Source organism: Microtus ochrogaster, linkage group LG4 (genome assembly GCF_000317375.1).
Source record: "Microtus ochrogaster isolate Prairie Vole_2 linkage group LG4, MicOch1.0, whole genome shotgun sequence".
NCBI lineage: Eukaryota > Metazoa > Chordata > Mammalia > Rodentia > Cricetidae > Microtus > Microtus ochrogaster.
The window spans coordinates 58,218,992-58,245,932 of record NC_022030.1 but is presented as its reverse complement, the minus strand read 5'-3'; the positions used below and the strand labels follow the sequence as shown (position 1 = coordinate 58,245,932).

The 26,941-nt window shown below is 49.7% G+C and overlaps 1 protein-coding gene across 2 annotated transcripts; it reads left to right on the top strand.

Moving 5' to 3' along the window:
• On the top strand, window positions 1-25,981 carry Igfbp2 (insulin like growth factor binding protein 2). Of its 2 annotated transcripts, none has more exons than XM_005361656.2 (4): window positions 1-482; window positions 22,761-22,990; window positions 23,700-23,840; window positions 25,512-25,981. In XM_005361656.2, the coding sequence occupies exons 1-4, from the start codon at window positions 98-100 to the stop codon at window positions 25,674-25,676; spliced, it is 921 nt and encodes a 306-aa protein (XP_005361713.1). In that variant the 5' UTR covers window positions 1-97; the 3' UTR covers window positions 25,677-25,981. The 2 variants fall into 2 exon arrangements, with proteins under 2 accessions (XP_005361713.1, XP_026641845.1); XM_026786044.1 differs by lacking the exon at window positions 1-482 and adding an exon at window positions 2,262-2,280.
• The last annotated feature ends 960 nt before the right edge of the window (window positions 25,982-26,941 follow it).

The following is a 26,941-nucleotide window of genomic DNA, read 5'->3' as shown; positions in this document are numbered from 1 at the left end:
GGGGAGGAGAAAGAAGGCAAGGAGGCGTCCCCCGCGCTCCCCAGGACCGTGCCACCTGCCCGCTAGCTCGCCGCACCAACGCTGCCAACAAGCCAACATGCTGCCGAGACTGGGCGGCCCCGCTCTGTCGCTGCTCCTGCCGTCGCTGCTGCTGCTGCTGCTGCTAGGCGCGGGCGGCTGCGGCCCCGGAGTGCGCGCAGAGGTGCTGTTTCGCTGCCCGCCCTGCACGCCAGAGCGCCTGGCTGCCTGCGGACCCCCGCCAGACGGGCCCTGCGCAGAGCTGGTGCGAGAGCCCGGCTGCGGTTGCTGCTCCGTGTGCGCACGGCTGGAGGGCGAGGCATGCGGCGTCTACACACCGCGCTGCGCCCAGTCGCTGCGTTGCTACCCCAATCCTGGCTCTGAGCTGCCCCTGAAGGCGCTGGTCACCGGCGCGGGTACCTGTGAAAAGAGTCGCGTGGGTGCTACCCCACAGCAGGTTGCAGGTAAAGCGGACTAGTTTGGGGGTGGGGGAATCTCTCAGTTTAGCTGGATCTCCTGGCTAGCAGCCCTCACGTGGGAAAGGAGAGTCTGACTGGACCCTGGGACTGTTGTACACGAGAAAGAGTCCAGTCCTTGGTCTGATCCAGGGAGACTCTTGAGTGCCGGAACCCCAAAGTACAGGATGGAGACTGGAGGTTGAACGAGCGGATTTTGATGGAGTAAACGAGGAGGGAGAGGAGACACGGTGTCACCACTGTCTTCCCTTGGTGAAAGTGATCCTCACCTGTACTCTGACGGTACTTAGTGGTGAGGAGAGTGTTGGTCAGATCTAGGGGCGGTGGGGTGGGGGTGGGGGCTGTAGGAACTTGAAACTTATTTAGAACACAAGTTGAGTCACCGACCACCGGTCGAATGTTCCCCGATGGGAAAACTACTGGGTGGCCGAGGCCACCGGGCGCAGGTGACACCGCGGACCTCGAGTGAGAAGGGATCGCTTGGCGGGACTCTTTCTTCTGGTATTGGGAGGTGAGAAGAAAAAGACTTGTGTCTTTAAAAGGTAAGGTTGCACTGGAAAATGGAGGGGGCTCCATCTGTAACTTTAGCCGGATCGCCAGCTGCATTCCGGCACCCTGGCAGCCAAGCTGAGGATCTGGGCCTCAGGTCCGAATGCTGGAGCAGCTTGGGAACCTGGAAGCGACCACTCTCAACATGGGTGGGTGTCAAACCCTACCTCCTCTTGAATCTAGGGAACTCGTCCTATACCACAGAACGGGAAAGGTGGGGTCCTTTGTTAAGGAGCCACTGTTCCCCAAAAAGTTAACTTGAGGGACACAATCCGGTTGCGAGGAGTTCACTTTTTTTTTCTTCTTTATAAAAGCCTCCTGCCTCTTCGGTCTGGAGAAAGTTGTAGTTGTTTTATTTTGTCTTGGAGACAGTGCTGAATTGTGCCCACTATTCGCTAACGTTTAAAAGGAGACTTTGACCAGTTTCTCAGAGGTGTTGCTTTAAAAGAAAGAAAGGGAGAAAGAAAGGAAGAAAAAAGAAAGGAAGGAAGGAAAAAAGTACAAACACTCTCTCTGCTTTTAGATTTCTTTGTGCGCCCCACTCTTTCCCTTGGTCTGCTTATCGCTCCGCCCCTTAGAGTTAGAGGTCAGCTGAAGCCTTCTAGCTGTCTAGGGGCATTTTTGACCTTGAGTACCGAGCAAGGTGGGGCTTCCTCTGGATTGGAGTCCCAGGGTTTCTTTCTTCTTTCTCAGCTTGCCTTGGCAGTAATCCTTGCCTCTTGCTTCTAAGTAATAATAAAAAAGGAAAAGAAATCCATTTTCCATGCCCTCCCACCTCATCACGACCCCAGCATCATCTTCCTCAGCAGAGGAACCCAAAGGCCATGCGGAATCCTTCCGATTTTGACCGTTTTATGAAATCGTGGTGTGCTTTCCTCTCATGGTCTTAATGCCCCCTCCCCCCAATTGCTTTCATTCTAAGCCTGAAATCCAGCCTTTCTGCTTCCCAAGACAAGGTTGGAGTCTCTCCGCAGGCAACAGATGTGGCAGCTTCCCTGGGTCACTTTTCCTTATAGGAGGCGGGGGAGGGGGTGGAGTGGGGTGAAGGGGGTTGTCAGGGGAGCTAGGGGACAATGAGGTGAGTTCATGGGAAGAATGTCACTCTGAATTTTCTGCCTGGTTATGGGCTCTCTTCCACCAACTCGTCCCAGCTGCTGTCTCAGCCTTCGCCCAAGGGACAGATGCCTTCCACGTTTCCCTCCCGTGTTCCTGTCTGGAAGAGGGGGCATTAACCAAGGTAGGGGTTGGGCTGGGAACTGGAAGCTGAGTAGGTTAGGTATGCTTGAAAGCCCTGGTCGGCAGAACTGCAGGGCTGTCAAAGGAGTCGTCTGGGCAGGAACCTGGTTGTGCAAGGGTGTCTGTGGGAGAGGCTTTTGAGTTGGGGCAGGGACCAGGGACTCTGTATGGAGAATGCTGAAGTCTCAGTTGTAGGGATGGAATATCACACATGGTCCAGACAGATCTTAGCAATGAGGGCCACTGGTACCCGCCCCCCCCCACTGTCTTTCACCCATCTCTCTGCTCTGAAGGCTGAACCCCTCCCCCATCACCAGCATTCCTCTTTGAGCAGGTTGCTTTTGAGAATTTTAAACATACCCTCTTATTTCCACGCAGCGCAGCCCAGCAGTTCCGGCTTTGCTCTTGGCTCTTTTGTCTTTGTTCCCAAGGACTCAGGGGCTGTATTGCTGGCTTCCTGGGGGGTGGCAGGAAGGCAGGGTGTGGGGGTGGGCACGTCGGAGGGTAGAAGTGGCTGGTGGTGATCCTGCATCCCAAGAGATGATGGGCTGGGCCTCTTTGGTTCGTAGGAACAGAAATCAGGCTGGGAAGGCCTGAAAGAAGAATGAAAAGGGAACTCCGAGGACCGTTGCAAATCCATGCTTGCTTTCTAAGGGTCTCGGAGAAAATAAGGCCCTAGGCAGGAGAACCTAAAATAATCTCTGGGGAGTCACAGACTAGGGGGTGTAGGCTTGGGCCAACCTAGGCCCTTTCAGAATTCAGGCTAGGCTGGTTCCTCAGCATCTCCTCTGCCTCCTGTCCCCCATCCCCCCCCCCCACCCGGTTTCACACAAGGCAGGGGATTATGCTGAGGGGCGGGGCCGCCCTAGTGGCCGTCTGGCCATTAGCACGCATAAAGGTGCTATAGAAATGTTCAGTCATTTAAAGCCCCAGAGCCACAAGGGCTGGCCTGCTGATCGGTGATGAGCGGGGAGGCCTGAATCTTCAGCCACTGAGAGGGGGCCCTGATTTACAGCAGCTCACTTGAGCTTCCAGATCAAGGGGGAGAAAGCCACAGCACTTCTGGCTCGGAGCACTGCTTTGCATCTCGTCTTGCATAAATTTGCATACCGAGTTCACAATGGTAAAACAGACTCCCAATGAGTGGGGCTCACTGTCTCGGCTGATTCCTAGCACTGCCTTCCTCCACCCTGTCCCTAGACTGCACCTCGCTGAGGGCCACCAAAGGGCGAGCCTGCACTAAGGGCTCCTGGAGTTGGTTGGTTTGGGAACGGAGCTGGGTGTGGCTCTGTACCAAGGCAGCAGAGTCAGGGCAGTGGAGGGGACCAGGGAGGCACACAACTGTGGCCCTGGCCTGCCTTGGCCCAGGGGCTAGGATTGGAAGCAGCAGCGACGTCGAGTCTTTGTTCCCACTTTACTCCTCGCCTTCTACAACTGTCAGAAATGTTCCTGCGTAGTTTCCTTCCGGTGACAGTGATGACCCAGTTCCTCAAGAGGTGAAAGGAAGCTTGAGGAAGGACAAATCCTGTGGACTGGCAGAGATGGTTTAGTGGGTAGTAAAGGTGTCTACTACTATAGCAACCTGAACTTGACGCCTGGAACCCCTGTAAAGGTGGAAGGAGAGCCTGCTCCATGGATGCCCTTTGACCTTCACCCATGTGGTTCCGCCTTCCCACAAACACAGTAATAACAAATAATAAAAAAAATTAAAAACGAGAAATCGACCGGGCATTGGCAGCACATGCTCTCAATCCCGGAGGCAGAGAGGGAGGCAGAGGCAGGCAGATCTCTGAGTTCGAGGCCATCCTGGTCTATAGAGTGAGTTTGAGGACAGCCAGTACTACACAGTGAAACGCTGTCTTGAAAAACCAAAACTTTGTGTAATAACTCTAAAAGATGTTATAAACTTCCAAAGCACTTTAACCAAACAGGGTAAGGCTACCTGAAATTAGAACAGGTGGGAGAATTGGGAGAGGGAACCCACTGGCTGCATTTACGAGAGGCTTCTCTGTGGAGTGGCTCACAGCCAACTTGGATGGTTGAGTTTGCTAGCGAGCCAAAGGAAGAGGGAGGCTAGGATGGGTCTCACTGTCCGCCTACCTTATGTTACCTATCCAGGCAAAGCATTTCCTGAAGACAGGGAGGGGTAGGGTGTGTGTGGGGGGGGCAGGTCAGTGAAAGTAACCCTATAAAAGTATTCCAGGGCGGGTGAGATGACTCAGTGGATAAAGACACTTGCTATGCAAGCCTGTTCTTTGAGTTCAGTCCCCAGAACCTAGAGTGGAAGGAGAGAACCAGTCCCTTCAAATTGTCCTCTAACTTCTAGAGCTGTGCAGTGGCACCCCGCCCCCCCAGAATAGTAGTCGTAGCCAAGGTTGTAATCGTAATCAGAACAAATGCCTCAGATTGCTCGGAAGCAGGAATCCATCCGCTCAGCGTCAGACATTTCGGGGCTGACTTGGAGAGGCTTCGTGGTCAGGTGAGCTTCTGGTTGGTTTTCACCGTGGCTCTTCACTGTTCTAAAAAGTCTGACAAGTTGCTATTAGAACTGCCAGGAAGCTTAGAAAACGCTTCCTGCTGACGGAGTGGAGGAGAGGGTAAATCACTGGGAAAGTAGGGCCAGCAATGCTAAAGGGACAGGAGGAAGGCAGACACCTTTAGTTCATCGGTTGGCTTGCTTGGCCAGCTGTCTACCACTGTGGCTGCATTTATTGTGTTCACCTTTTTTGTTTCCAGCTCTTTCTTGCCTTTATGCTGTCCTTGAAGTCTCTGTAGCTCCCCTTCCCCCACCTCCCGTGATTGTCTCTGCCTGTGCCTCCTTTACAGCTGGCCCAGCTGGAATGCTTGACTACGTGGTGAGTAGGTGGATACTGTTCAGAAAAAGTAGTGTGGGTAATCCATGGGTCCCAGCCTTCTTCAGCTCCAGTCCGAGGGAGGTGTAGAAGGTGACCTGAGACAGGAATGTTGAACAAAATGCAGATTCGGGCAGGGGCTGGGTCAGAGCTGGCAGGGACTGGTCAGAGATGGGTCATCCTTGGACGGGGGACGTGGCACTTTGCTCCTATGGACGAGTAGTGCAGCTCTTTTAAAATGGAGCCAAAGAGGAGGAAGTTACAGATGCTTCACTAGGGAACCCGAGATCTGGCTGGCAGATGTTCCAGGCCCCTCAGCTTCTCTTTGTTATCTCTGGCTGGCGTTTTCCTGAGGTGGCAGGAAGCCATCAAAGATGGGTCAGCCTCTCTTGTGGCCTCATTCTTTGTGTCCAGTTTTCCTCCATCACCCTAGGGGAGGGAGTTGTGGATTTTGTTTTGTTTTGTTTTCAAGATAGGGTTTCTCTCTGTAGTCCTGGCTGTCCTGGATCTTGCTCTGCAGACCTGGCTGGCATCACACTCACCGAGATTCACCTACCTCTGCCTCCTGAGTGCTGGGATTAACCACCAACCAGCTAAGGGGGGAGTGTATTACCCGATTCTGTGTTACCCCCTCGGTACAGTTTGCGCGCCACTGTAGCCACTGTACCGTAGGCGAGTCAGACAAGGGCCTGGAGATTGAAAGAACACACAAAGAGACCTGGGTCATTCGAAAGGAGATCAGCCGAATGCTGTTTATTCAACCTTGGGGAAATCCTTATATACCTAGCTGCTGCACAAGGATTTCGGCCCAGGCAGGTGGGAAATTACCATACCAAAGATGGAGTCAACAATGTCCTACAGCTAATCACCCTGCGGGGGCAGAGGGAGCACAGGAACAAACAATGTTTTAGCTGGCTGACCAGAAACTGTCCTCTAGATGAACCCCAAGAACAAGGGTAGACCTGGGCCCTACAGGTTTTCTGTACTTTCATCCTAGATGCCTTCATGGGCTCAGTGGAGGGACCAAGTTAAGAGCTAAGAGTTTTATTGGCTTCCTGCTGCTGAACCATCTACCCCTGTGGTCAAGCCAGGGTTGAGCTATTGGCAGAAAAATACTTCTGAGCCTATGGGCCACAGGCTTTCTTCCTGGATGCCTGTTGCACATAGATGATTGGTAGGTCATAGGATACCATGACTGGCTTCGGTGAGGGAGAGGACATTTTTAAAACATAAGGGGCCAGCATATGATGAGTGATAAGATAAAGAAGACAGAAGGGCCACACAATATCTGGAGAGAGATGACTGTGTGACCAGCAGCTTCTGGGGACAGTAACCTGGCTTTTGCTTCCAGACTAACCTGGTCCCAATGCAAGCAAGCATCATGTCTAACTGTGTGGTAGCTGGGTTGGATGGCACATGTCCGGAATCCCAGCACTTGGGAGACAGAGGTAGGGTCAGTCCAGAGTTAGAAGACTGTCTTGGCTACATTGTGAGTTCCACCACCAAAAACCAAACCCAAAGCCACAAAAAACTCGTGATGAGCGTGGGCTTTTCTCAGAAAACAGGCTTTGTTAAGTAGGGATGATTTTGATTTCTTTCAGGGTATGTATATTAGGTTAGTTGTGACCAGGGTGGGGTGCCACGCACGTTAGTTGCGTGCCTTACCCATAATTAGTTGTTGTATGTATTAACTGACTTGATCTTGACATTTTTGTTGTTTTGTTAGCTGGCTCTTAAAATGAAGGCCAGACTGGACAAGTCAGGTGGGCTGCTCATTTCTTTAGGACCCAATCCCACATGTCAGCAGGGTATCCAGATGTAAGAGGTTTAGTCTCTTTGAACCTCTGTTTTCTTATGTGTATATAAATCTGAAGTTGGTGCTGCTTATGACCCTACTGGGTTACCTTGCATGGGTGTGTGTCAAAGTAGATAACACAGCTAGGCATAGTTTATGCTGATTATCTTTTTTTAAGAAAATATTTATTTATTACAATATTCTGTGTATATGCCTACAGGCCAGAAGAGGGCACCAGACCTCATTACAGATGGTTGTGAGCCACCATGTAGTTGTTGGGAATTGAACTCAGGACCTCTGGAAGAGCAGGCAATGCTCTTAACCGCTGAGCCATCTCTCCAGCCCCCTATGCTGATTATCTTGAGGCAGAAGCAGGAGGATTGTAATGAGTTTGGGGTTTCAAAACAAAATGTTTTAGTTCCTTTTCTAGTTGCTGTGATGAAATTCTCTGACAAAGGCAATTGAGGGAGGGCAGAGTTAATTCTGGGTGGGTTCAAGGGTACAATCCCTCACAGAGGGGAGGTCATGGCGGCAGCAGTACAACATTCAGGAAGTAGAGGATGAATACTGTCCTCAGCTTGCTTCCTCCTGTTATGCAGTTAAGGATCCCAGCCGAGGGAATGGTGCTGCCCACAATGTGCAGGTTTTTCCATGTCAATTAACTTGATTGAAATAACATCCTTCAGGCATGCCTAGAAGCCTGTCGTCTCTCTGTTTGATTCTAGAACTCATTGAGTTGACAGATGAGATGAGCTATTACACAAAACAAGACAAAAAAATCAGCAACAACAAAAATGTAAAGAATGCACGTCATGCCCAGTGTTTGCCATCTCTGCTAGTGCTGCTTAATTTTCCACTTCCTGGTGCGGGAGAATTGTCTGTATTCTGTCAATCATGTTTTAAATAAATGCTGATTGGCCAGGCACGAAGTATAGGCGGGAAAACCAGACAGGAAATAGAAATGATGTAATGAGAACGGGAGAATTCTGGGAAGGAGGAAGTTGATTCCTCCCACTCCTGCCCAGACCACCGAAGCAGCAAGATGTGATCTGCCCCACTGAAAAAAGGTACTGAGCCACATGGCTAACATAAATCAGAAAAATGGGTTAATCAAGATGTAAGAATTAGCCAGTGATAGGCTAGAGCTAATGGGCCAATCAGCTTATAATTTCTGGAGACCTATGTGTGATTTTCTTTGGGGCTGAACAGTTGTGGGGTACTGGGTGGGACAGAAACCCCCACAAGCAGGCCCCCAATCATGCTACAACCTCCTCACCTAGAGAAGGAGTAAGTCCAGCTCTCTCTGACCTGTGTTCTCTGGGCTTTAAAGAATCCTTTTGTGGACAGGGTAATGAAACTACACTTTGACGCAATATAAAACCAGCTGAGAAGAAATGGCTTGCATTTCTTCTGTGTGAGTTAAGCTTTTTTTGAGTGCATTTTGGGACCTGTGTCCAGATTTCTGGGACTGACCGTTCCAGGGCTGTAGTTCACACTTGACAGTGCCCAGAGTAAAAACCAGAGGGACAGAGATAACCCTAGAGATTGGACTCTTGGGTTCTTGTGCCAGCTTTTCTGCCCATTTAAGGATTGAGTCCTGCCTTCAGGCAGTCAACCTGGATGCTTAGCCTTCCAGTTGGCAGAGTTTGGAAGACTGGAGAATAGCTGAGGTGTCACTGGGCAAGGATGGTCATGGTGGGATGCCCTTTCTCTGCAGGTGTTCCTCACGGGAAGCTGACTGGATAGAGCAGAGTCAGACACTAACACAAGTGCTGCACACACTTAGCACACATGGGTGTGTTCAGGGGCGTGCAGTGGTCAAACCCAGTAAAGAAGGCTGGGATCCCCTTTTTGTTCCCGCGAAGTAGACACTTTCAGGTCTGGTGTCTCTGAGGCTAGGGTGCCAGGAGTTTGAACATGATCCTGGCAAAGAATTTGGATGTTCTCTCCAGGACAGTGTTTTCTTACTACATGGCCTCCAGAGCTGAGCTCACTGCTGACACTCGACTGCTGCCTGTCAGCTTTTGGGGAAGAGTGATCTGCAGGGCCATGTTGGCCTGGGCAGGACTTTCTGAGAACTGAGGCCTTGCCTAATGTTTGAAGGAAGCCTTCCGAATGGGAGCCTGTATGTTTTCAGACAACTGTTTTTAGGCATCTGAGATAGGCCTCCAGGAAAGCAGGGGTGGTCAGCACATACTTAGGTTGGAATCCAGGACCCTGGGGAATCTGGGGTGGATTAGACCCTTCAAGGTGAGGATGGGTTGTGAGACCAAGGGTATGCGTGGGGCTTCAGTTTCCCCAGCATTCCTCCCACAATGAGCAGAATGAGGGATTTTTTTCTTTTTCCTTTTCTCTAGTGGAGAATAGACCATCCCCCATCCCCTCCTCCTCCTTGGCTCCTAGCCCCCTCCCCTTCTGTTCCTTCACAAAGCCAAGGAAGATCTGGTCTGGCTCAGCCTGAGTGTCAGTCAGGACTCAGAGGGAGCCCTTGCTCAGAAAACTGGCTTTCCGGGAGGGAGAGCAGTATAGTCCACTGCAGTTAGATTTTTTTTTTTTTTTTTTTTTTGAGGAGGGTAGGCAGTTGGAAGCCTTGAAGCCCTTCTGGCTGTCTGCCCCACATCCCTTCCTGGCTGTCGGGAAGCAGGGCAGAAGTGAAGATTGGGGAGAAGGGAACGGGTTGGCATACCTCCAGGTGCTGGGCAGAGAAATTAGCCCACAGACCCTGGTGGAGTTGGCTGGGAGCGAAGCCTAGTTTGGGGGGGGTTCTAATTAGTGGACGGGTGTAGGTGTGTTAGCCTATGTTCATTCAAGGAACTAGACAGAGCCAGGATGTCGAGGAGGGAAGGGGGCTGGGGCCCCTGAAAGCCTTGGCAGGTTGTTGGAGCTTGGAAGACCAGAGGAGCTTATTTAGTGTGTTCATCCTGGTGGGTTGAAAAGATGGGGGGGGGGGCTGGCTTCCAGCTGGCGGGGTCCGAGTTAGACTTGGGGGTGGGAGAGAGCTGGTAGCCAAGGTGCCATCTCGGCGGGCACACGCTAAGTCCGGGACAGTTGGGAACGACTTGCTGCAGACATTTCCTTCCACAGCTCAGAGTCAGATGAAGAAATCAAGGCTGCATTCTGGGTTGAGCGCCAAGGCAAACCCATGGCCCTGGCTTCTCGTCCCTGTGCTCTCTTCCACCGGAGTTAATCCAAGCACAAAGTCTGTGGGGTATATACTGCTTCCTAGAAAAGTTCGTTTTCCCTGGGCGGCAGTAATTAAGGGATAACTTCTCAACAATGTTCCTTTATGCAGCTCCCCAGGGAGTTTCTTCAGGGACTATTGTCTCTACTTCTGGATGGAAGATACCCAGTCTCCCTTGGGAGCTGAACTTGCTTTCTGAAGTGCCCAAAGCCACGAAAAGATAGAGTAGCAGTTCCCCTGGTATCCCGAGACTGTCCCCTGTCACTGGTAATGCTGACTGGCTGTACCAGCAGCCAACTGGAGGAGGTGTGCCAGACAGGGTAAAGGGTCAAGTGGGTTGGGCTTCCTGGATCGGAAAGGCTTTTGTAGTTGAGTGAGACCACCTGGCATATTAACTGATAACCCTTTTCCCAGGGGGTTGAAATGTCAGGTTGTCTTTCCTTTCCTTAACAATTAGAAGGCATTCTGAGGAGTTAAGAGCTGTGTAGCCCAGCAACCTGGGTTTGGTTTGGGCCCTACCTCTGATAAGGTAGCTGTGCAGCAGGCCTCCGTAGTCCAGGGTTTTTATCGACTGTGAGAGGGGAGAAAAATCCATCAACCTCTTGTGATTGTTTGATAATAAACGGAGTTATGTATACAAATGATGTAACGCAGGAACTCCAATAATCAAATGAGGTTATGCATCCTCTGATTCCTTCCCTCTTGCCCTACCTCAGCAGAGGTCAGGAGGGAGTCAGTGCCTATTTAGACCGAGTCTGATTGGTCATCTCAAGAACTCTGATGAGGTGTAGCAGGGGGTAGAGGTGGGGGTGGGAGGCGGGGCGGGGCTGGGGAGTTGGCTCAGTAGGTAAATGCACTTGCTATGAAACCTCTAGGATCTGAGTTTGGATCCCCAACACCCACGTGTTAAAAAAAAGCTGAAAGCAGTCACAAGTGCTTGTAGTGGGGGTGGGGATGGGGAGCAGGGGTGGGGATGGCAGAGACATGAAGATCACTGGGGTTTGTTGGCCAGCCATTCTAGTTGAAGCCCACCAAGCTCCAGGTTCAGTGAAGAAGCCTGTCTCATCAACAAGAAGACAAAGGAGGACGCCTGGGGTAGTGTGTTGTTTGTCAAAGCTTTCAGGGAATCCAGAGCTTGGAGTCTCTGAGGATTTCTAATGGGCAGTCATAGCCGTTGACATCTTCCCAAACTATGATTCTTCTGGTAGCCTGATGGCTCATTTATGTCCCAGAAATGAGGATTCTTTTTAAAACTACTATTAGTAGTAGTGGAAGTGTGCGTGTGTGCATGCATGTGTGTGCGCGTGCGTGTGTGCACGGGCGTGTGAATGTATGCGTCAGGTAGAGGAATTTGCATATGCCATAGAGCACATGATTAGGCCAGAGGACAACTCCGTGGAGTTGATTCTCTCCTTCTACCTTTATGTGGCTCCCGGGGCTCAAATTTAGGACAGCATGCATGCACAGCGAGTGTCTTTACCCACCGAGTCATCTCATGGGCTCAGACATGAGAACTCCTGCTTACAGGTCCATCCCTTGTCTCTGGTTTGGATTGTTGCTCCTTCACCCAAGAGAGCACTTCAAGGAGGGTGACGGATGTGATGCAGTGTTCGATGAGTCACGGATCGTGGACGTTGAGCTGAAGCGCGAGGAAAGCACGGTGACCTATTTAAAGACGCTCATTTATATTCAGGACACTGGCGTGCTGGTTTGAGAGTGTGGCTGGCAAGCCCGGACATCCTTGCAGGTCTTACAGTTCCTTCTGCTTCCTCTGGGTTCAGTGTGTCAGTGTGGAGTACCAGGGAGGAGGCCCTCAGGAGGTGAAGGAGGTGGAAGAGTGGTCGGAAAGGTCAGCAGGTATCGCTTTCTTGGATCAGGACTGTGGGGGTCACGTCATCAGAATCAAGTGTAGGGGACAGTGGGTTAGGCCCTAGAAGAAACACGTGTCCCCCCAATCTCATGCTGTTATGGCTAACTGCTTTTAGTTTACCACTAACCGTGCTTGCTGCGGGGGAGGCCTAGATGGTGTGGTGTTAAAGAGAACAATGAAGTAGGAAGATACTCCAGGGAAGGACATAAATGCTGGCACCATAACTAGCTTTTCTAACGTTTAAGTGACAACTGAGTACACACCGCACCAGCTAGCAGCCTATTGCCATCCCACCAATAACACAAGAAAAATAGTTTAAAAGTTAAATATTGTCCAAGTGCTGAAGTCAGAAGAGATGTATATGTATCTAATGCAGTTATGAGCTGAAACCCAGCCTTTGATCAAAACTCTAGGAAGATCTCCTCAAACGGTGAGGTCCCTTTACAGAGGCAGAATCCACCATAGTCAAGTTTGGTAGGAATTGCTTCTTTGGTCTGGAGGAAGAAAGCACACGATCTTCCAGAACATCAAACTTCTTTCTGTTCCTCCTGCGGTGATGTATAACTTTTAAGATTTTATTTATTTATCGGGGTTATAATTACATCACTTCTCCCTTTCCTCTCATCCTTCAAAACCCTTCCGCATAGCCACCTACCCTCTCTGCTCTTACACGTTCATGGCCTCTCTTGCGTACAGGTGCATGCACACCTATGCGCGCTCCTAAATATATAAATAAAGCCTGCTCGGTCCCTATCATGTTCCTCATGTGCTTTCCAGGACTGACCATTTGGTATTGGTGCTCTCCTCCCTGGGGAAACCATTTCTCCCCTCTCTGCGTTCCTTAGTTACCCACGGTTCTTTCTCTAAGTTTGGACCCTCATAAACTTTAGCTCTCTTCCGTGCTAGCCCAGATGTGAGAATTTCATTTCAACAATAAATGTATATTTACCTCCTGATTTTTGTGTATTGCAGATATTTTTGGGTCGTTAATCACATGATTCCTTAGGACTTTCCCACAAATCCTTGCTGCTGTTTTACCCTCCTTCATCTGCCTTTCTCCCCTCCATCCCTAATTGCCTCAGTGCTTTTCCATTTCCTCCTTCAGATCGCCTGGGCCCTGCTGGTCCCCTCTCTATTGCTCACCTCCCACCATGGTCCCTTTTTCTGAAGCCTCTGGGGAAGCCGAAACCAAGCTGGTGTCTTTGAGGCTTCCATCCTTGAGAGGGGAAGTTGAGTCCACGAACTCACTGATTTGTTTATCTTTCACATGCATTGCATTCATGTGTGTGTGCCACGGTGGCCGTGTCAGAGTTCTCGTGTGAATTACCTTGCTACTGCTGTGATAAAACACCATCCAGAGGGATGAGTGTCGTCATGGCAGCGAAGAGACAGGCCTGGTAGCTGAGTTGAAAGCCGAGAATCCCATTTTTAACTGCAGGCACGAAGCAAGGAAACTCAGAGTGGTTGGAGTCTTTTTACTGTCAAAGTCCACCTCCGATGACGTTTTCCTCTGACAAGGGCAAACCTCCTGAACAGGGCCAACAACTAAGGACCAAACATTCAAAAGCCAGAGACCCTGGGGGGCATAGCATTCAAACCTCCACAGGCCAGTCCTCTTCTACCACAAGGGTCCTGTGAATTGAACCCAGGTTGTCAGGCCTGGTCGCGGGCCCCTTTTCCATTGAGACCCGTATTCCTCCCCACCCCTACTCCCGTTTTTGTCAATAGAGTAGACCTGAAGTACTAGGAAGGAAGTAGAGTTGAGTTACTAGGACGCTTTGCCCAGTGATGTCAAGTGGGTTTGCGCCTTCAGTAGTCACACTATCCATTTTTAGTCCTTCGAAGGCCCCCCCTAATTTTCCCAGAGATCGTGTACCTCCCTCCACGCTATTTGTCACTTTTAGTGTTTCTTGTGAAATTCCAAGCTAGGTAATTATCTGGATCTCTCCTCTTGTTTTTTGGGGGAGCAGAATCACTCTCTTCCCACTGCCCCTTGGACATCTCTACCTCCTCTTTGTATCTGCCGAGCCCCATACCACTGACACTTTGAGCTGCACCAGGATACACTTGACTCTATTCTCTGGGCTGAACCATCTTCATTTTGTTCTTCTTGGGTCATTGACCCTCTGCAACCCTTTCTGCGTCTTCCCCGACACATTCCTTCATGCCTCTGTGTCACAGAGGAATGGCGAGGGGCCAGTGTAGAGACTTATTGGAGGGCAAACCTTACCGGCGACATGGCTCCAGCCAGTGAAAGTGGTGTTAATGCTTGCTGTGTCAGTGAAGGCCTTGTCTAGTCAGTAGTGCCCTAGGGCTCCCCAAGTTTGTCCGTACCCTATTTAAGATAGGGGAAGAGCGGCTGGTGGCTGTCTTAGGGTTACTATTGCTGTGATGAAACCCCATGACCAAAAGCAGCTTGAGGGGGAAGGGATTTATTTGGCTTCCATATCCTGAGACACAGTCCACTGTGGGAATCCAAGGCAGGAACTCAAATCAGGTGGGAACTGGGAGGCAGGAGCTGATGCAGAGGCCACGGAGGAGTGCTGCTTACTGGCTTGGACCTCATGGCTTGCTCAATCTGCTTTCTTACAGAACTCCCAGGACCACCAGCCCAGAGGCAGCCCCCCCTCACAGTGGGCTAGATCCTCCCCCATCCATCATAATTATGAAAATGCGCTGTGGGCTTGCTCCCAGCCTGATTCCCTCTTTTCAGATGACTCCAGCTGTGTCAAGGTGACAGAAGCCAGTGGGCGAAATGACTTATGAATATTTATCTTTGTGGTGCTGGGAATGGAACTCAGGGCCTTGTGTATGCTAGCAAGCACTCTGCTACGGAACTATGTATAACCCTGGCCCGGAGAAATGACATTTTTTTTTAAGTCTAGAAATAATAAGAAACATAAAAACACCCAGTCTACTTCCCAGAATTCTGAATGCTTAATTTTGTCTGTTAGTATGTAGTACTTAAATAGTACCTCCCCCTCCCCCAAGACAGGGTCTCAATATGTAGCCCTGGCTGTTCTGGAACTCAGTATGATGTAAACCAGGCTGGTCTCAAACTTGAAGATCCACCTGCCTCTGCCTCCTGAGTGCTGGGATTAAGATGTGTACCACCACAGCTGGCTCAGTAGCACTTTTTTTTTTTATCTAAAGAGATTTTCACACATATGATGAGTGGGATGAATGGCTAATATCCATATTTTTGCTTGTATGCAGGTGTGTGTGTGTGTGTGATGGATGATCAATATTGTTCAGGTTCTTGACAGTAAATTGGAAAATTTTGCTGTGTTGGTGCACGCCTTTAATCCCAGTACCTGGGAGGCAGAGGCAGAGGCAGAGGCAGAGGCAGAGGCAGAGGCAGAGGCAGAGGCAGAGGCAGAGGCAGAGGCAGAGGCCGAGGCCAGAGGCCAGAGGCCAGAGGCCAGAGGCAGAGGCAGACAGATCTCTGAGTTCTAGGCTAGCCTGGTCTACAGAGTGAGTTCCAGGATAGCCATGGCTACACAGAGAAACCTTGTCTTGAAAAACAAAACAAAACAAAAACAACAACTACAACAGCAGAGAGAGAGAGAGAGAGAGAGAGAGAGAGAGAGCTGTAGTTAATTTAGGTTTTGAATCTGTTGGTGTTCACACAGGTGAAAGCTCGTCTTCACGGCTGCAGTGTGTTACTCCTTTATGTCACCCTGTCCATTTTATGTTTTCATTTACCAACTGTAGCACCTTCTGGCCAGGATGTTACTAATTTACAGATGCAGATAGTTCAACAGTTTTTATGCATGTACTCTGTGCACAGGTAGAATTTGGGAGTCATGCACTTTCTTTCCGTCCCTGTGACTTCTGGTCCAAGTGTACGCGAAGGCACACACACTTCATGCTTCGGCCTTTGGTCACTGAGTCACTTCGCCAGGTTCCTGGATGACGTGAGTGACCTGAGGGAGGAGAAGTGTCCAGGGCTCATGGGAAGACGTGAAAACTGATAGTGTTGTTTGACATCTTGATATCGGTTTCTCTGGCTCTTCAAGGGCAACTCGGCTTGCCGAGCCCCAGAGGACCTGGGCTGAATTTGAGTATGTTTTTGTTTTCTCAAACTGTCTGCCTCAGCTCTGACCCTCCACAGGTCTTTGCGATTCCAGGAATGAACCCGGTGTTTATAAAGCAGCTCTTTTGAGTGTGCACAGTCAGGGAGGCTCCTGGGAGACTGTGCTTGCTCAGGGGGAGCCTGCGATGACACAGCACTATGAAGGCAATGCTCTAGAAAGCTCCGTGGTGCCTGGCCAAGGAGAGCAGCCCCTCTGCGTGCGTGCAAGCATTCATGTGCCAATGGCGAGAAAGCTTGAATATTTACCCGAGGCTTTCTTGCTCCAATAGAAAAGGTCTCTTTTTCTTCTCATCAAGCACTTCAAGAAAGTCCAGCAGAAGAATCACAGAAAGATGGAACCCTGGAAATGCCAGTGTTTGAGGGTTCTTATTTTAACAGGTTTTGGTCTTAGCCCCAGCTTGCTGCTTCTGGATTTCCAGGGCTTGGGTCCAAGACTATTTTTAGAAGTTTCATATGATCCCTCTGTGTAGATGCATTTGGAAACCGTGACCCAGTCTAACTTCCTGTCTCACAGATGAACAGCACACTGATGCCAAACCTGGCTCAGCACCCCACCTGGCCTCACTCACGGCACCAAGAGTAGCAAACTCAGGGTCAGAACCATGACCCTCTGACTTTGAAGCCAGCACTGCTTATCCAACAGTGCTAGAGCTGAGTCAGGCTCTGGAGCTCAAAGACTGATGATGAAGAACTGAGGGATGGGGGGAGGGGACTCCTCAGCCAAGCGGCCAGTGCTCTGCCCTCCTCTTTGCATTGCTCTCCCGTACAATGGCGTGTGCCTCCTTAGCTTTCCCCTTGACAGTATCTCCTGGACCCTTCACTACTCAGCTGGGCAGTAACAGGCCGTAGCTGTAGGATGCTTCCTGAGGCTTGTAGATCAAAACACTGCCCTGGCCATTTCCTTCCACAAACATGCTTCTGAAAGAAGGGCTGTCTGTTGTGGTCTGCTGGACAAGGAAACATCTAAAGTATGGCCGTGGTGCGCAGGAGATGCCAGGCTTTGCTTGGTTGGCTTCTGTTCTGGGAGCAAAGGGGGACAAGAATGAGAGTTAGGACAGAAAGCCGGATGTCAGCAGAGGGTAGGTGGACCTACCAACACAGAGAGGGTCACTCACTGCTTAAACTAGTCTGTGTTCTGGGGACAAACGTATACCATGACAATCATCGCTCTACATCATTTAGATTCAGACACCTCATATGCCATTTAGAATTCAGGAACACGTGATACTGTTCAGAATTCAGGCACCCCTGTGCACTATTCTGTATCCAGACACCCCTGTGCACTGTTCAGAATTCAGGCACCCCTGTGCATCATTCTGTATCCAGGCATCTCTGCACCTTTCAGAATTCAGGCACCCCTGTGCACCATTCTGTATCCAGACACCCCTGTGCACCATCCTGTATCCAGGCATCCCTGTGCACCATTCTGTATCCAGGCACCCCTGTGCACCATCCTGTATCCAGGCATCCCTGTGTACCATTCTGTATCCAGATACCCCTGTGCACCCCTGTGCATCATTCTGTATTCAGGCATCCCTGTGTGCTGTTCTGGATTCCAGAGCTAGAGGCCACTGCTTCCGGACCTATTGAAGAAATGAAGGAGAAAAATACAATGTCACTTCAGAAGACTAAAGTCTTCAGGTTAAATATTAACTAAATCAACAAACGGGACTCCCTTTCTTCTGGCTGCCTTACACCCTGTAGCATGTGCTAGGGAGCAGTTGCCATGAAGGTGAGTGTAGTGGTAGTGATCAGCCGTTCAAAGGGAGTGACTTGCAGTTTTCACTGACACAGTCTGTTTCCTATGTGTACAAGGAAACAGATCTCAAGCCCTGGGAGCTCAGGCACCACTGAGGTGAAGATTCCCAGTCTTCAACAGGTGCAGGCCTTCCAGACCCAATTCAAGAACTGCTTCTGCACATCAGAGCACACGAATTGAGTGCTGGTTGCTTTCCTAACTCTGCCCGCATGGCCCCTTTGCTGTCAGTCTCTCCCACAATGCACCTAACCCCATGCAAGAGTCTCCTTGAAAACAAGCAAACATATGTATATAAAGCAAACAAATAGGCCCCTCTTTCTCTCTTCCTGCAGTGTGTGCTGGTCCCAGAACTGCAAAAAGTGAAAAATGAAAAACAGGAAACATAGAATATCACCCTCCCCCGCCTCCAATCAAACTGAGGAGGCTAGAGAGTTACGAGTGTTTGCTGCTCTCACAGAGGACCCAGGTTGGACCCAGGCACTCACATTATGGCTCACAACAATCTGTGACTCCAATTCCAGGGACATCTGAAACCCTTTTCTGGCATCTGCAGATACTACATTCACATGGTGTACTGACATACATGCAGGCAAAAAATCCGTGTACATAAAGTGAAATGAATAATAGCATCTTAAAAATAAAAATGGAGAAACATTACAGTGAGAATATTGGGAACTGTCTTCTAATTAGTGTTTTCCATGCATTTGATTTTTCTGTTATTAGATATTAGCTACCTTCCCCCTACAGGGCAGACAATCTTATATTTACGCATTCAAGAGACAGATTATCAATCTATCTTGTATAAAGTTTGATTTTTTTTCCCATGATGAAAGTTTGAATGAGGAGAGTAATAAAATGCTATCATGTTGGGTCTTAGCCATTATTCCCACTGCCCTGATGTGAATTGCGAGGTCAAAAAAATGAAAGGGTTCAAGCCAAACAAACAGAAGAACAATGCCTCATAGTCCAGAATTCAATTGGCTGGTTCTTGGGGTGCTTTGCCCACTGGAGCCTGGTAATAAATTGTCTGTTCCCATGGCTATTAGTAGAGAAGTTGTCTGAGGAGGAAGAGGAAGAGGGCTAGCGTATGTCTGGGTTAGGTGCATTGTGAGAGAGACTGACAGCAAAGGGGCCATGCGGATTTTGTGTCCAGCCAGGGCAGAGTTAGGAAAGCAACCAGCACTCAATTCGTGTGCTCTGATGTGCAGAAGCAGTTCTTGAACTGGGTCTGGAAGGCCTGCACCTGTTGAAGACTGGGAGTCTTCACCTCATTGGTGCCTGAGCTCCCAGGGCTTGAGATCATCATGAGGCAGAAGGCTGGGAAGTTGTTTAGAATACATATACAAGGCAGGAAAGCGGAAGACTGATTGGTCTCTTAGGAAGACAGTGACAGCTTGAAGGCAAGGACGTGTTTTTTGATCAAACCTAGGTAAGGACCAGGGCCAAGTATTCAGAACAAGAACCCTGGAGGGATTACTTTTAGGTTCTTGGGGTTTGTTTTGCTGATAACACTTTAGAATTTCCCACAGATCATGAACCATGGATTTCCAAGGGGAGCAATGGGATTCTGACTTTATTCCATTGCCTACTTCGCGCCTTTTTGGAAAAGCTTTACTTTTTGTATATTATTATAACTGTGAAATTTCATGCTTCCATGTTGACCTCTTTCCTCAGTTGCTGTGTTGGAGAGAACAGCCGATGTATACCAACCAGTAGGGAGATGTCTCAAGTCCCTACTGGTTACCCCAAAGCCTGAAATCTTTTCCACCTAGATCTTGGGGGTGATTATGTTTCTTGTAGTGGCCTCTGTACATAGCCTGCTTAGCTGCACGTATAAGTGGTTGCTTAATAAATACTGCTTGGGATCTAACTCTCTTAGGCAGAAAAGAATGCAACTTGGTATTTTTGTTCTGAGACAACATTCCGTCTCTAGCTGAAATTCTCTATTTGGAATGTTTTCCCCATGGGTCACTTCTGTAGCCATACATAAGAAAATGTGTGGGTGAGGGATGCTTGTTCAGGTGACGTGGGGGCCAATCTGGAAATAACATCTATGAGTTCACCTATATGCTCCCATCGTGCTTCACTCTGTACGCAACATAAACAGCTCTTGGGAATCTTTCTAGAAAGATCGAGAAGCTGGAAGCCAATCGCTTTCTTTTTACAGAATATCAGTGGAGGCACAGAGAGCCTATGCTATTTGTTCAGGGCGTCGGTGCTGAGTGGAAAAGATGGACTTAGTCAATCAGACCTTGGCCTTGAACCCTTGAACCTCTTTGGCCAAGGATGATAAGAAGGCACAAGGCCTTTCTCAGCCTATTGTTATTTTGCTTTCTACTTGGCCAGCCTTTCATTCCTCTTCCCTAGGCTCCTGCTTCCTGATGTATTTACTTGGGTCCAGCAAACTCTTCCAGAGAAAGAAATGGATGTCCTGCGGCCTCTAAAGGGGCCTGTGTCAACAAGCCATGCCTGTGGGTTTCCCCATCTTATTGGCATGTTTGCTGGTCGTGGTGAGATCAATAAAGGGAGAGTATGAAACATACCCTTGAATCCAGATGGCCTCTGTGAGGAGGGACAAACTGGCTTTCACCTTGGGGAGGCTGGGGACCTCTCAGGACAGGAAGCCAGCTAGCCTCCCGGGAGAGCGCTGCCCAGCTGACCCTGCTCTTCTGGATCTAGCAAGGATTACATTAGGATGCTGCACGAATCTTAGGCCTTTTCATCTTTGGGGACCCTTCCATAAAAACATTTTAAGCTGATAGCATCTTACCTTATTAATTGCAAGTATATCAGTATTTTATCTTAAGACTTTTTGACTTAAAAAGTAATTTTTTTCTTCTTCTGACTTTAATATGAACAAAAACATTTTCTAGGCATCTGTCTCCTGTCTCTACTGTGTCTAACGGACAAGTTTTCCCTGCCTGACTCTAGAACCGAGTACCTAGCATTTGAGAGTACCCCTCTCTTTGCAAATTTGTCTCCAGAGGGTGTTCTGGGCATTCAGTGTTGGCCTGACCTTGGAGACTCAGTCAAAGGATTCTTTAGCTACTATCTGTGGTTTAAATGCCCAGGAGAGTGTGGACACAATAGGTCCGCAAGCTTAGTGCCCCGGATGCCCTGGGAAGACCCTGTGCTCTTTTCTGTGGAGCTGTGGCCTGGTATGGCTGTGGATGGAGGTGGGGTGGAGGGGGGTTAGCTGCTGCAGGAGACTTAGCTCTGCCCTGTGTGAAGGGATGGTGTAGAACAAACCCCTACTGGTTGCTTTTGGATGCTAAGGCACCTCAGCAGCAGGTGCAGCTTTGAGCACTGGTACCCAGTACTGTCCCTGGCAGGGAAGAGCTGCATCGTCCCTTACTGAGTGCTGTCTAGTTTCTAATGACTCAAATACGGCAGTATGCCTTGCCTTTTGCAGTCAATTCTGTCTCTTTCCAACTTGTAGTACTGCCTCGGAGCGGGAACGCTATACTGGTTCTCTGGGAGCTATGTACCTTGCCTCAATGTTTCTCTAGAAGTACTTTTAAGAGTTATCTCATTTGGGGATAGAGAATTAAAAGCTGGGCAGAGTGATGCAAACACCCATTGTGCATACACCTAGATTTTACCGGGACTCTTGGGCTGTGGCTGGACTGAAGGTGCATCCCCCCCCCCCCTGGTTGCAGACCTGACCCCACAATTCCCATTCTGTCGTTCTACCCTGGAAAGACATGAATCAGCTGTCTAGGAGCTGCTTCTAGAGTCCCCTGCATGCAGTAGGTTCTAAGAGACCGAACGGCCACTCCACAGCAGGCAGCTTGATTTGGTCTCATGCCTCGTGAGATGCTACATTTACAGAGTCAAAGCTGTCATGCATAGGTCCTGTACTGGGGCCTCTCAGTGTGATGGGGTGCGACACACAGGTAGATGTCCTAACAGAATAAGAGCCAGAGGGATTAGTACCATAGCTGTGTAGGAGGAACCTAGGAGCCAAAGACTATGGAGACTTCCCATCAGGGAGGAGTGAGCAAACAGAGTGATGGGCCTGGTTCTCACTGGCAGATGGCTGTCTGCCTTTTACTTCTCCCTTGCTAGCTCTGCCATGGTCCAGGGTGCTTATGGGAGCAAATTTTAAAACCTCAACCCTGTTCAGACTGTTCTGTTCAGACCATAAATAAAGGAGAACTTAAACTTGGGGTGGTTGTGGGTGAGTCCGGTAGATTCTAATGGACCCAGGGATGGCCCGTGTCCATTCTGTGTTGAGTTCTGTGGCTGTCTTCATCCTTCTGTGCGCCCGTGTCCCAGCTTCGGAGGATGAGAGCAGAGCTGAGGATGGCGCTCCCATTTCTCTGTCGTCACACAGCTTGAGTTCGATCGTGGCCAATCACGTGGCCTCTGAGCGCCATGTTGTGTGTGAAGGATGGGGGACACCACTGGAACCTCCATCTATTCATCACTGCGCTCAGATGCCCCACAGAAGCAGCTTCTGGGGAAGAATGCATTAGTTAAGGTGATGGTTTCAGAGGATTTCACCCACCATCAAGAGGCAAGCAGTGCCAGTGGGGTGGCGGCGGCTTGGCACATCCCAGGCTGAACCAGAAAGCAGACTGGACCTGGAAGCAGGGTGGACCATAACCCTCAAAGTTCCACCCTCAACTCCCCTCTCCCAGCCTGGCTCCACAACCTCCCTTAACACTGCCACCACCTGGGGACTGACAGTTCAAACACACAAGTCTGTGGGTGGAACATTTTGTATCCAACCCGTGATATCTCCGAAAGAGTTACTGTGAGATGGAAATGGATAATCCAGCTAAGTTGTGGAGGAAGCATGGCCCTGGACATTGTTGTTAAGTCTTCTCCCTCATTGGTACAGCCACCCTCCTAGAGGTTAGGGTTCCGCAAGCCCCCTCTCTTTGGGAAGCTGAATCTGGAAGTGCCTTTTCTCTTCTCCACAGATAATGGTGATGACCACCCTGAGAGGGGCCTGGTAGAGAATCACGTGGATGGGACCATGAACATGCTGGGAGGCGGAAGCAGTGCTGGCCGGAAGCCCCTCAAGTCAGGCATGAAGGAGCTAGCCGTGTTCCGGGAGAAGGTCACCGAACAGCACCGGCAGATGGGTAAAGGCGGCAAACACCACCTCAGCCTGGAGGAGCCCAAGAAGCTGCGGCCACCTCCTGCCAGGGTCAGTGGAAGACTGGGGTCTGCTGGAGGGAAGAGGGTGTGGAAAGGGGGAATACGTCACACTTGGGAAGGCTATCACTCCATGTCCCATAAGCTCCACCACGAATGAACACACAAAAACCTAACAATATCATCATATTTGATGGCCTGTGAGCCACATGGCATGTCTGTCTCTAAAATGGTATCTGGAAATCTCTCCTAAAACCTTCTTCATGTGTCTGTTTGACTTTGGAACACTGGCAAGGAAATGTCCAGGAGTGCAGACAAAGCCTGCTTCTCCTGGGTTGTGATGAGCTTCTTCCCAGACCAGCTTTACTATCTGGGCAAATGACCCTGGTTAGGTCATGTTAGGGAATGGAGCTTGGTCCAGTGGTTAGAGTCTCGACTTCAGGGAAAGTAATTGAATCGGGTTGGGGTATAAATTTTCTAGGGACAATGTCTGAGCTGGACTGGGCTATGACTTGAGATGTAAATTCGAATCTTTCAACGAGAGCCCACTTTGACTCATTGAAGCTGTTGCCGGGGTTATAAGACTCAGACGTGTCCACAGCCATGGGACTTTCTGGATGGGCAGGCTGGCACAGTGGGCTTGGCTGCCACAGATGCTGCCCTACTAGCTGTTTGGTGTTGAGGGAGTCTGTAGACCTTGTCTAGTGCCTAGTGTTTCTTGGGCTCCTTCTTCTCACCCCAGGTGTCCGTTTTGCCTTTAGACCCCTTGCCAGCAGGAGCTGGACCAAGTCCTGGAACGCATCTCCACCATGCGCCTTCCGGATGATCGGGGCCCCCTGGAGCACCTCTACTCCCTGCACATCCCTAACTGTGACAAGCACGGCCTGTACAACCTTAAACAGGTGAGTGTGGGTGCAGCTTTGGCCGGGACGCCCTCGCTCAGCTCTGTACTCTTGCTCTGCCTGCTTGTGATCTCGGAGGCTGAGCGTTGAGCCGGGATGCAGACTTCTGTAACCAAAGGAACGAGGCGTGAGCTCTAGGAGGCTTCTGCCCTTGGGCCCTCTCCTCTCTCTCAGCTGCTTTCTGTCTGCACGTTGTGTCTGTTGGGAAGGAGTACCCTGGAGAAGCCAGGAAAGTAGGTTCCAGGCCTTGCGCTTCAGCTTTTCTTGAGAGCTGACCCTTGGGCCCTCCAGAGGCCGTCACTTAATAGGTTGGGTAGGAATCTAGGGCTTGCATTTTTAAGATGCTGCCATGTGTTGTTAATGGAACATGAACCGCATTCTTGGAATCTCCAATTTAGCCATTGGCCAGGTAACTCTCTGATACCTGGTTATCTCAAGAGATAGGAAATTGGGGATCAAGTACTGAGCATCTCCTAAACACAGCAGTCTGTTTATTAGCAAGGGTTAAGGAAGTTGAAGTAAACTCCCAGGATCCTTTGCCCTCTTGCTTCTCCGTATGTATATGTCCTTTTAGGTGGTCCACCCCTCACTTCCTCACTTTCTCCTCCGCCTCACAACCTCCTTTAAGAAGGAGGAGAAGGGAGGGGCAGGGATGTGGTTGGCAGAAGTTGGGGTGTGGTGGGAGGGGGGACTGAACTGTTAGGCAGACCATGATAGACTTGAGTGCATGTGGGATTGTCCAGGCAGCTTGGAAAAATTTAGATGCCAGGGTATGATGTGAGAGATTTGGGTCTATTAGAAACAGAACTCTCGTGGTCATCCCAATTGCTAGTCAGGGTTCACTTAAGGAATGGATGTGTGGAACCAGCAGCTGGAATACAAGAATCTGCTCTTCTGCTTTGGGTCTTGCTCCCTCAACAAAGGCATCTCGTCCCCCATCCCTGCAAGCCCCATGTGATACCAGCGTTAGGAGCTGTTTGTATGCCTTTCCCACCAAGTGTAAGCTAATTGCTTCAGTAGGAATGTGGAAGAAATAAATGAACACTTCTAATGAGCCACAGATGTTCTGCTTTACCCTGTGAGCCCCTAAACACATTTACAGAACTGATTACTGAAGTTTATATGACAAGATCAGACACCCTGGATCGGAACACCCCAAGTTCAGCTGAACAAGTCGCTGAACCAATCTTTGCTGCAGTTTCACGGCTGCAAAGTGGGGACGTTAATGGTGCCCGATACACAAAATGGTCGTGAGGATTATGTGAGTGTCGATGTCACTCTAGACGTGAGCCTGTCGGTGGGTGGACTATCTTGCTTGCGCAGCGTCCGGCACACTCCACCATGATATGAGGGTTTTACTCTCACACCATGGCTACACTCTGTTCTAGGTCTCCCACGGGAGCTGAGCCACTTCTTGATCTTAGTGTCTCCAACAGCCCTGGTGATGGGCACAGCCTGTGGGCCAATAGTATCAATGTCCTTCCGCTGTTGGCCCTGGAGCATTTTCGGGTCACCTGTACAGGAATCTGCACGGTGACAAGCTTGCTAGTGCTCGCTTAGAGCAGAGCAAGATTCCCGTTCAGTAGCCCCGCACCTGGGAGCTGGCCACCTGGGTGAGAAAAGGGAAAGGGGAGGTGGTAATCTTCACCTTTTACTCTTCTCACCTCGCAGTGCAAGATGTCTCTGAATGGACAACGTGGGGAGTGCTGGTGTGTGAACCCCAATACCGGGAAGCTGATCCAGGGAGCCCCCACCATTCGGGGAGACCCCGAGTGCCATCTCTTCTACAATGAGCAGCAGGAGGCCGGCGGGGCTCACGCCCAGAGGGTGCAGTAAAACCACAGCTAGTTGGTGCCTGGCTCCCCTACCCCAAACACCGGCAGAAACGGAGGGTGCTTGGGTTATGGGTAGGGAGGATTTCCCACTTTTGACACATGTATTTATATTTGGAAAGAGACCAACACTGAGCTCAGAAGCCTCCCAGCCCCCCCTCCGGCTCCAAATAACCTGGACCTCCATTCCTGCTTCTCTTGGGGAGGGGAAGGTTGGCACTGGGGGTGCTGGGTACAGGCTTGGGAATGGGGAAAGACATTTTTATTTTTGAATCCCCTGTGTCTCTTTTACTTAAGATTAAAGGAAGGAAAAACAAAGTGTGTGTCTTGCGTGCGTCTTTTGGGTGTCCCTGGGGAGCAGCCTTAGAGGCAGACTGAGCCTCCTGTCCAACTTGGCCCTAACACCTGAAAGCACAGGAAAGTCACTTTCCCACCAAATCCAGGGACAGGAAAAATGCTTCTGTACCCAGATTCAGGTCTGTGATGGGACCCAGGATTCTGCTGCTTCCCATCAGGACCGCTCTAGCCGATTGTTTAGAGGAAGATGCGTGGTGGGGGAGAGCATAGTATCTTCTGTAAGTGGAGACTGCTCATTCATTTTCCGGCTGCCCAGACTCAAATAATCACATAGAAACTATTGATTGTGACCAAAGAATGGATAAGGAAAATGTGGTATATTTACATAATGGAGTACTACATAGCAGAAAAAAATAATGACATCTTGAAATTTGCAGGCAAATGGATGGAGATAGAAAACATCATTTTGAATGAGATAACCCAGACTCAGAAAGACAATTATCATATTTACTCACTCATAGGTGGTTTTTAAACATAAAGCAAAGAAAACCAGCCTACAAATCACAATCCCAGAGAACCTAGACAACAATGCAGACACTAAGGGAGACTTAAATAGATCTAATCTACATGGAAGTAGAAAAAACCATGATCTCCTGGGTAAATTGGGAGCATGGGGACCTTGGAAGAGGGTTGAAGGTGGTTGACAGGGAGGGGAGCAGAGAAAAATGTAGAGCTCAATAAAAATAAGAAAAAGAAACTATTAATTGCAATACTCTTTGGGCAATGGCTCAAGTATATTTCTAGCTAGCTCTTATATCTTTATCCATTTCTATTCATCTGTGTATTGCCACAAGGCTGTGACTTACTGGGTAAAGTTCTAGGCATCTTTCTCCTGTGGCAGCTACATGGCATCATGGCATCTCTCTGACTCTGCCCTCTCTCTCTCTCTCTCTCTCTCTCTCTCTCTCTCTC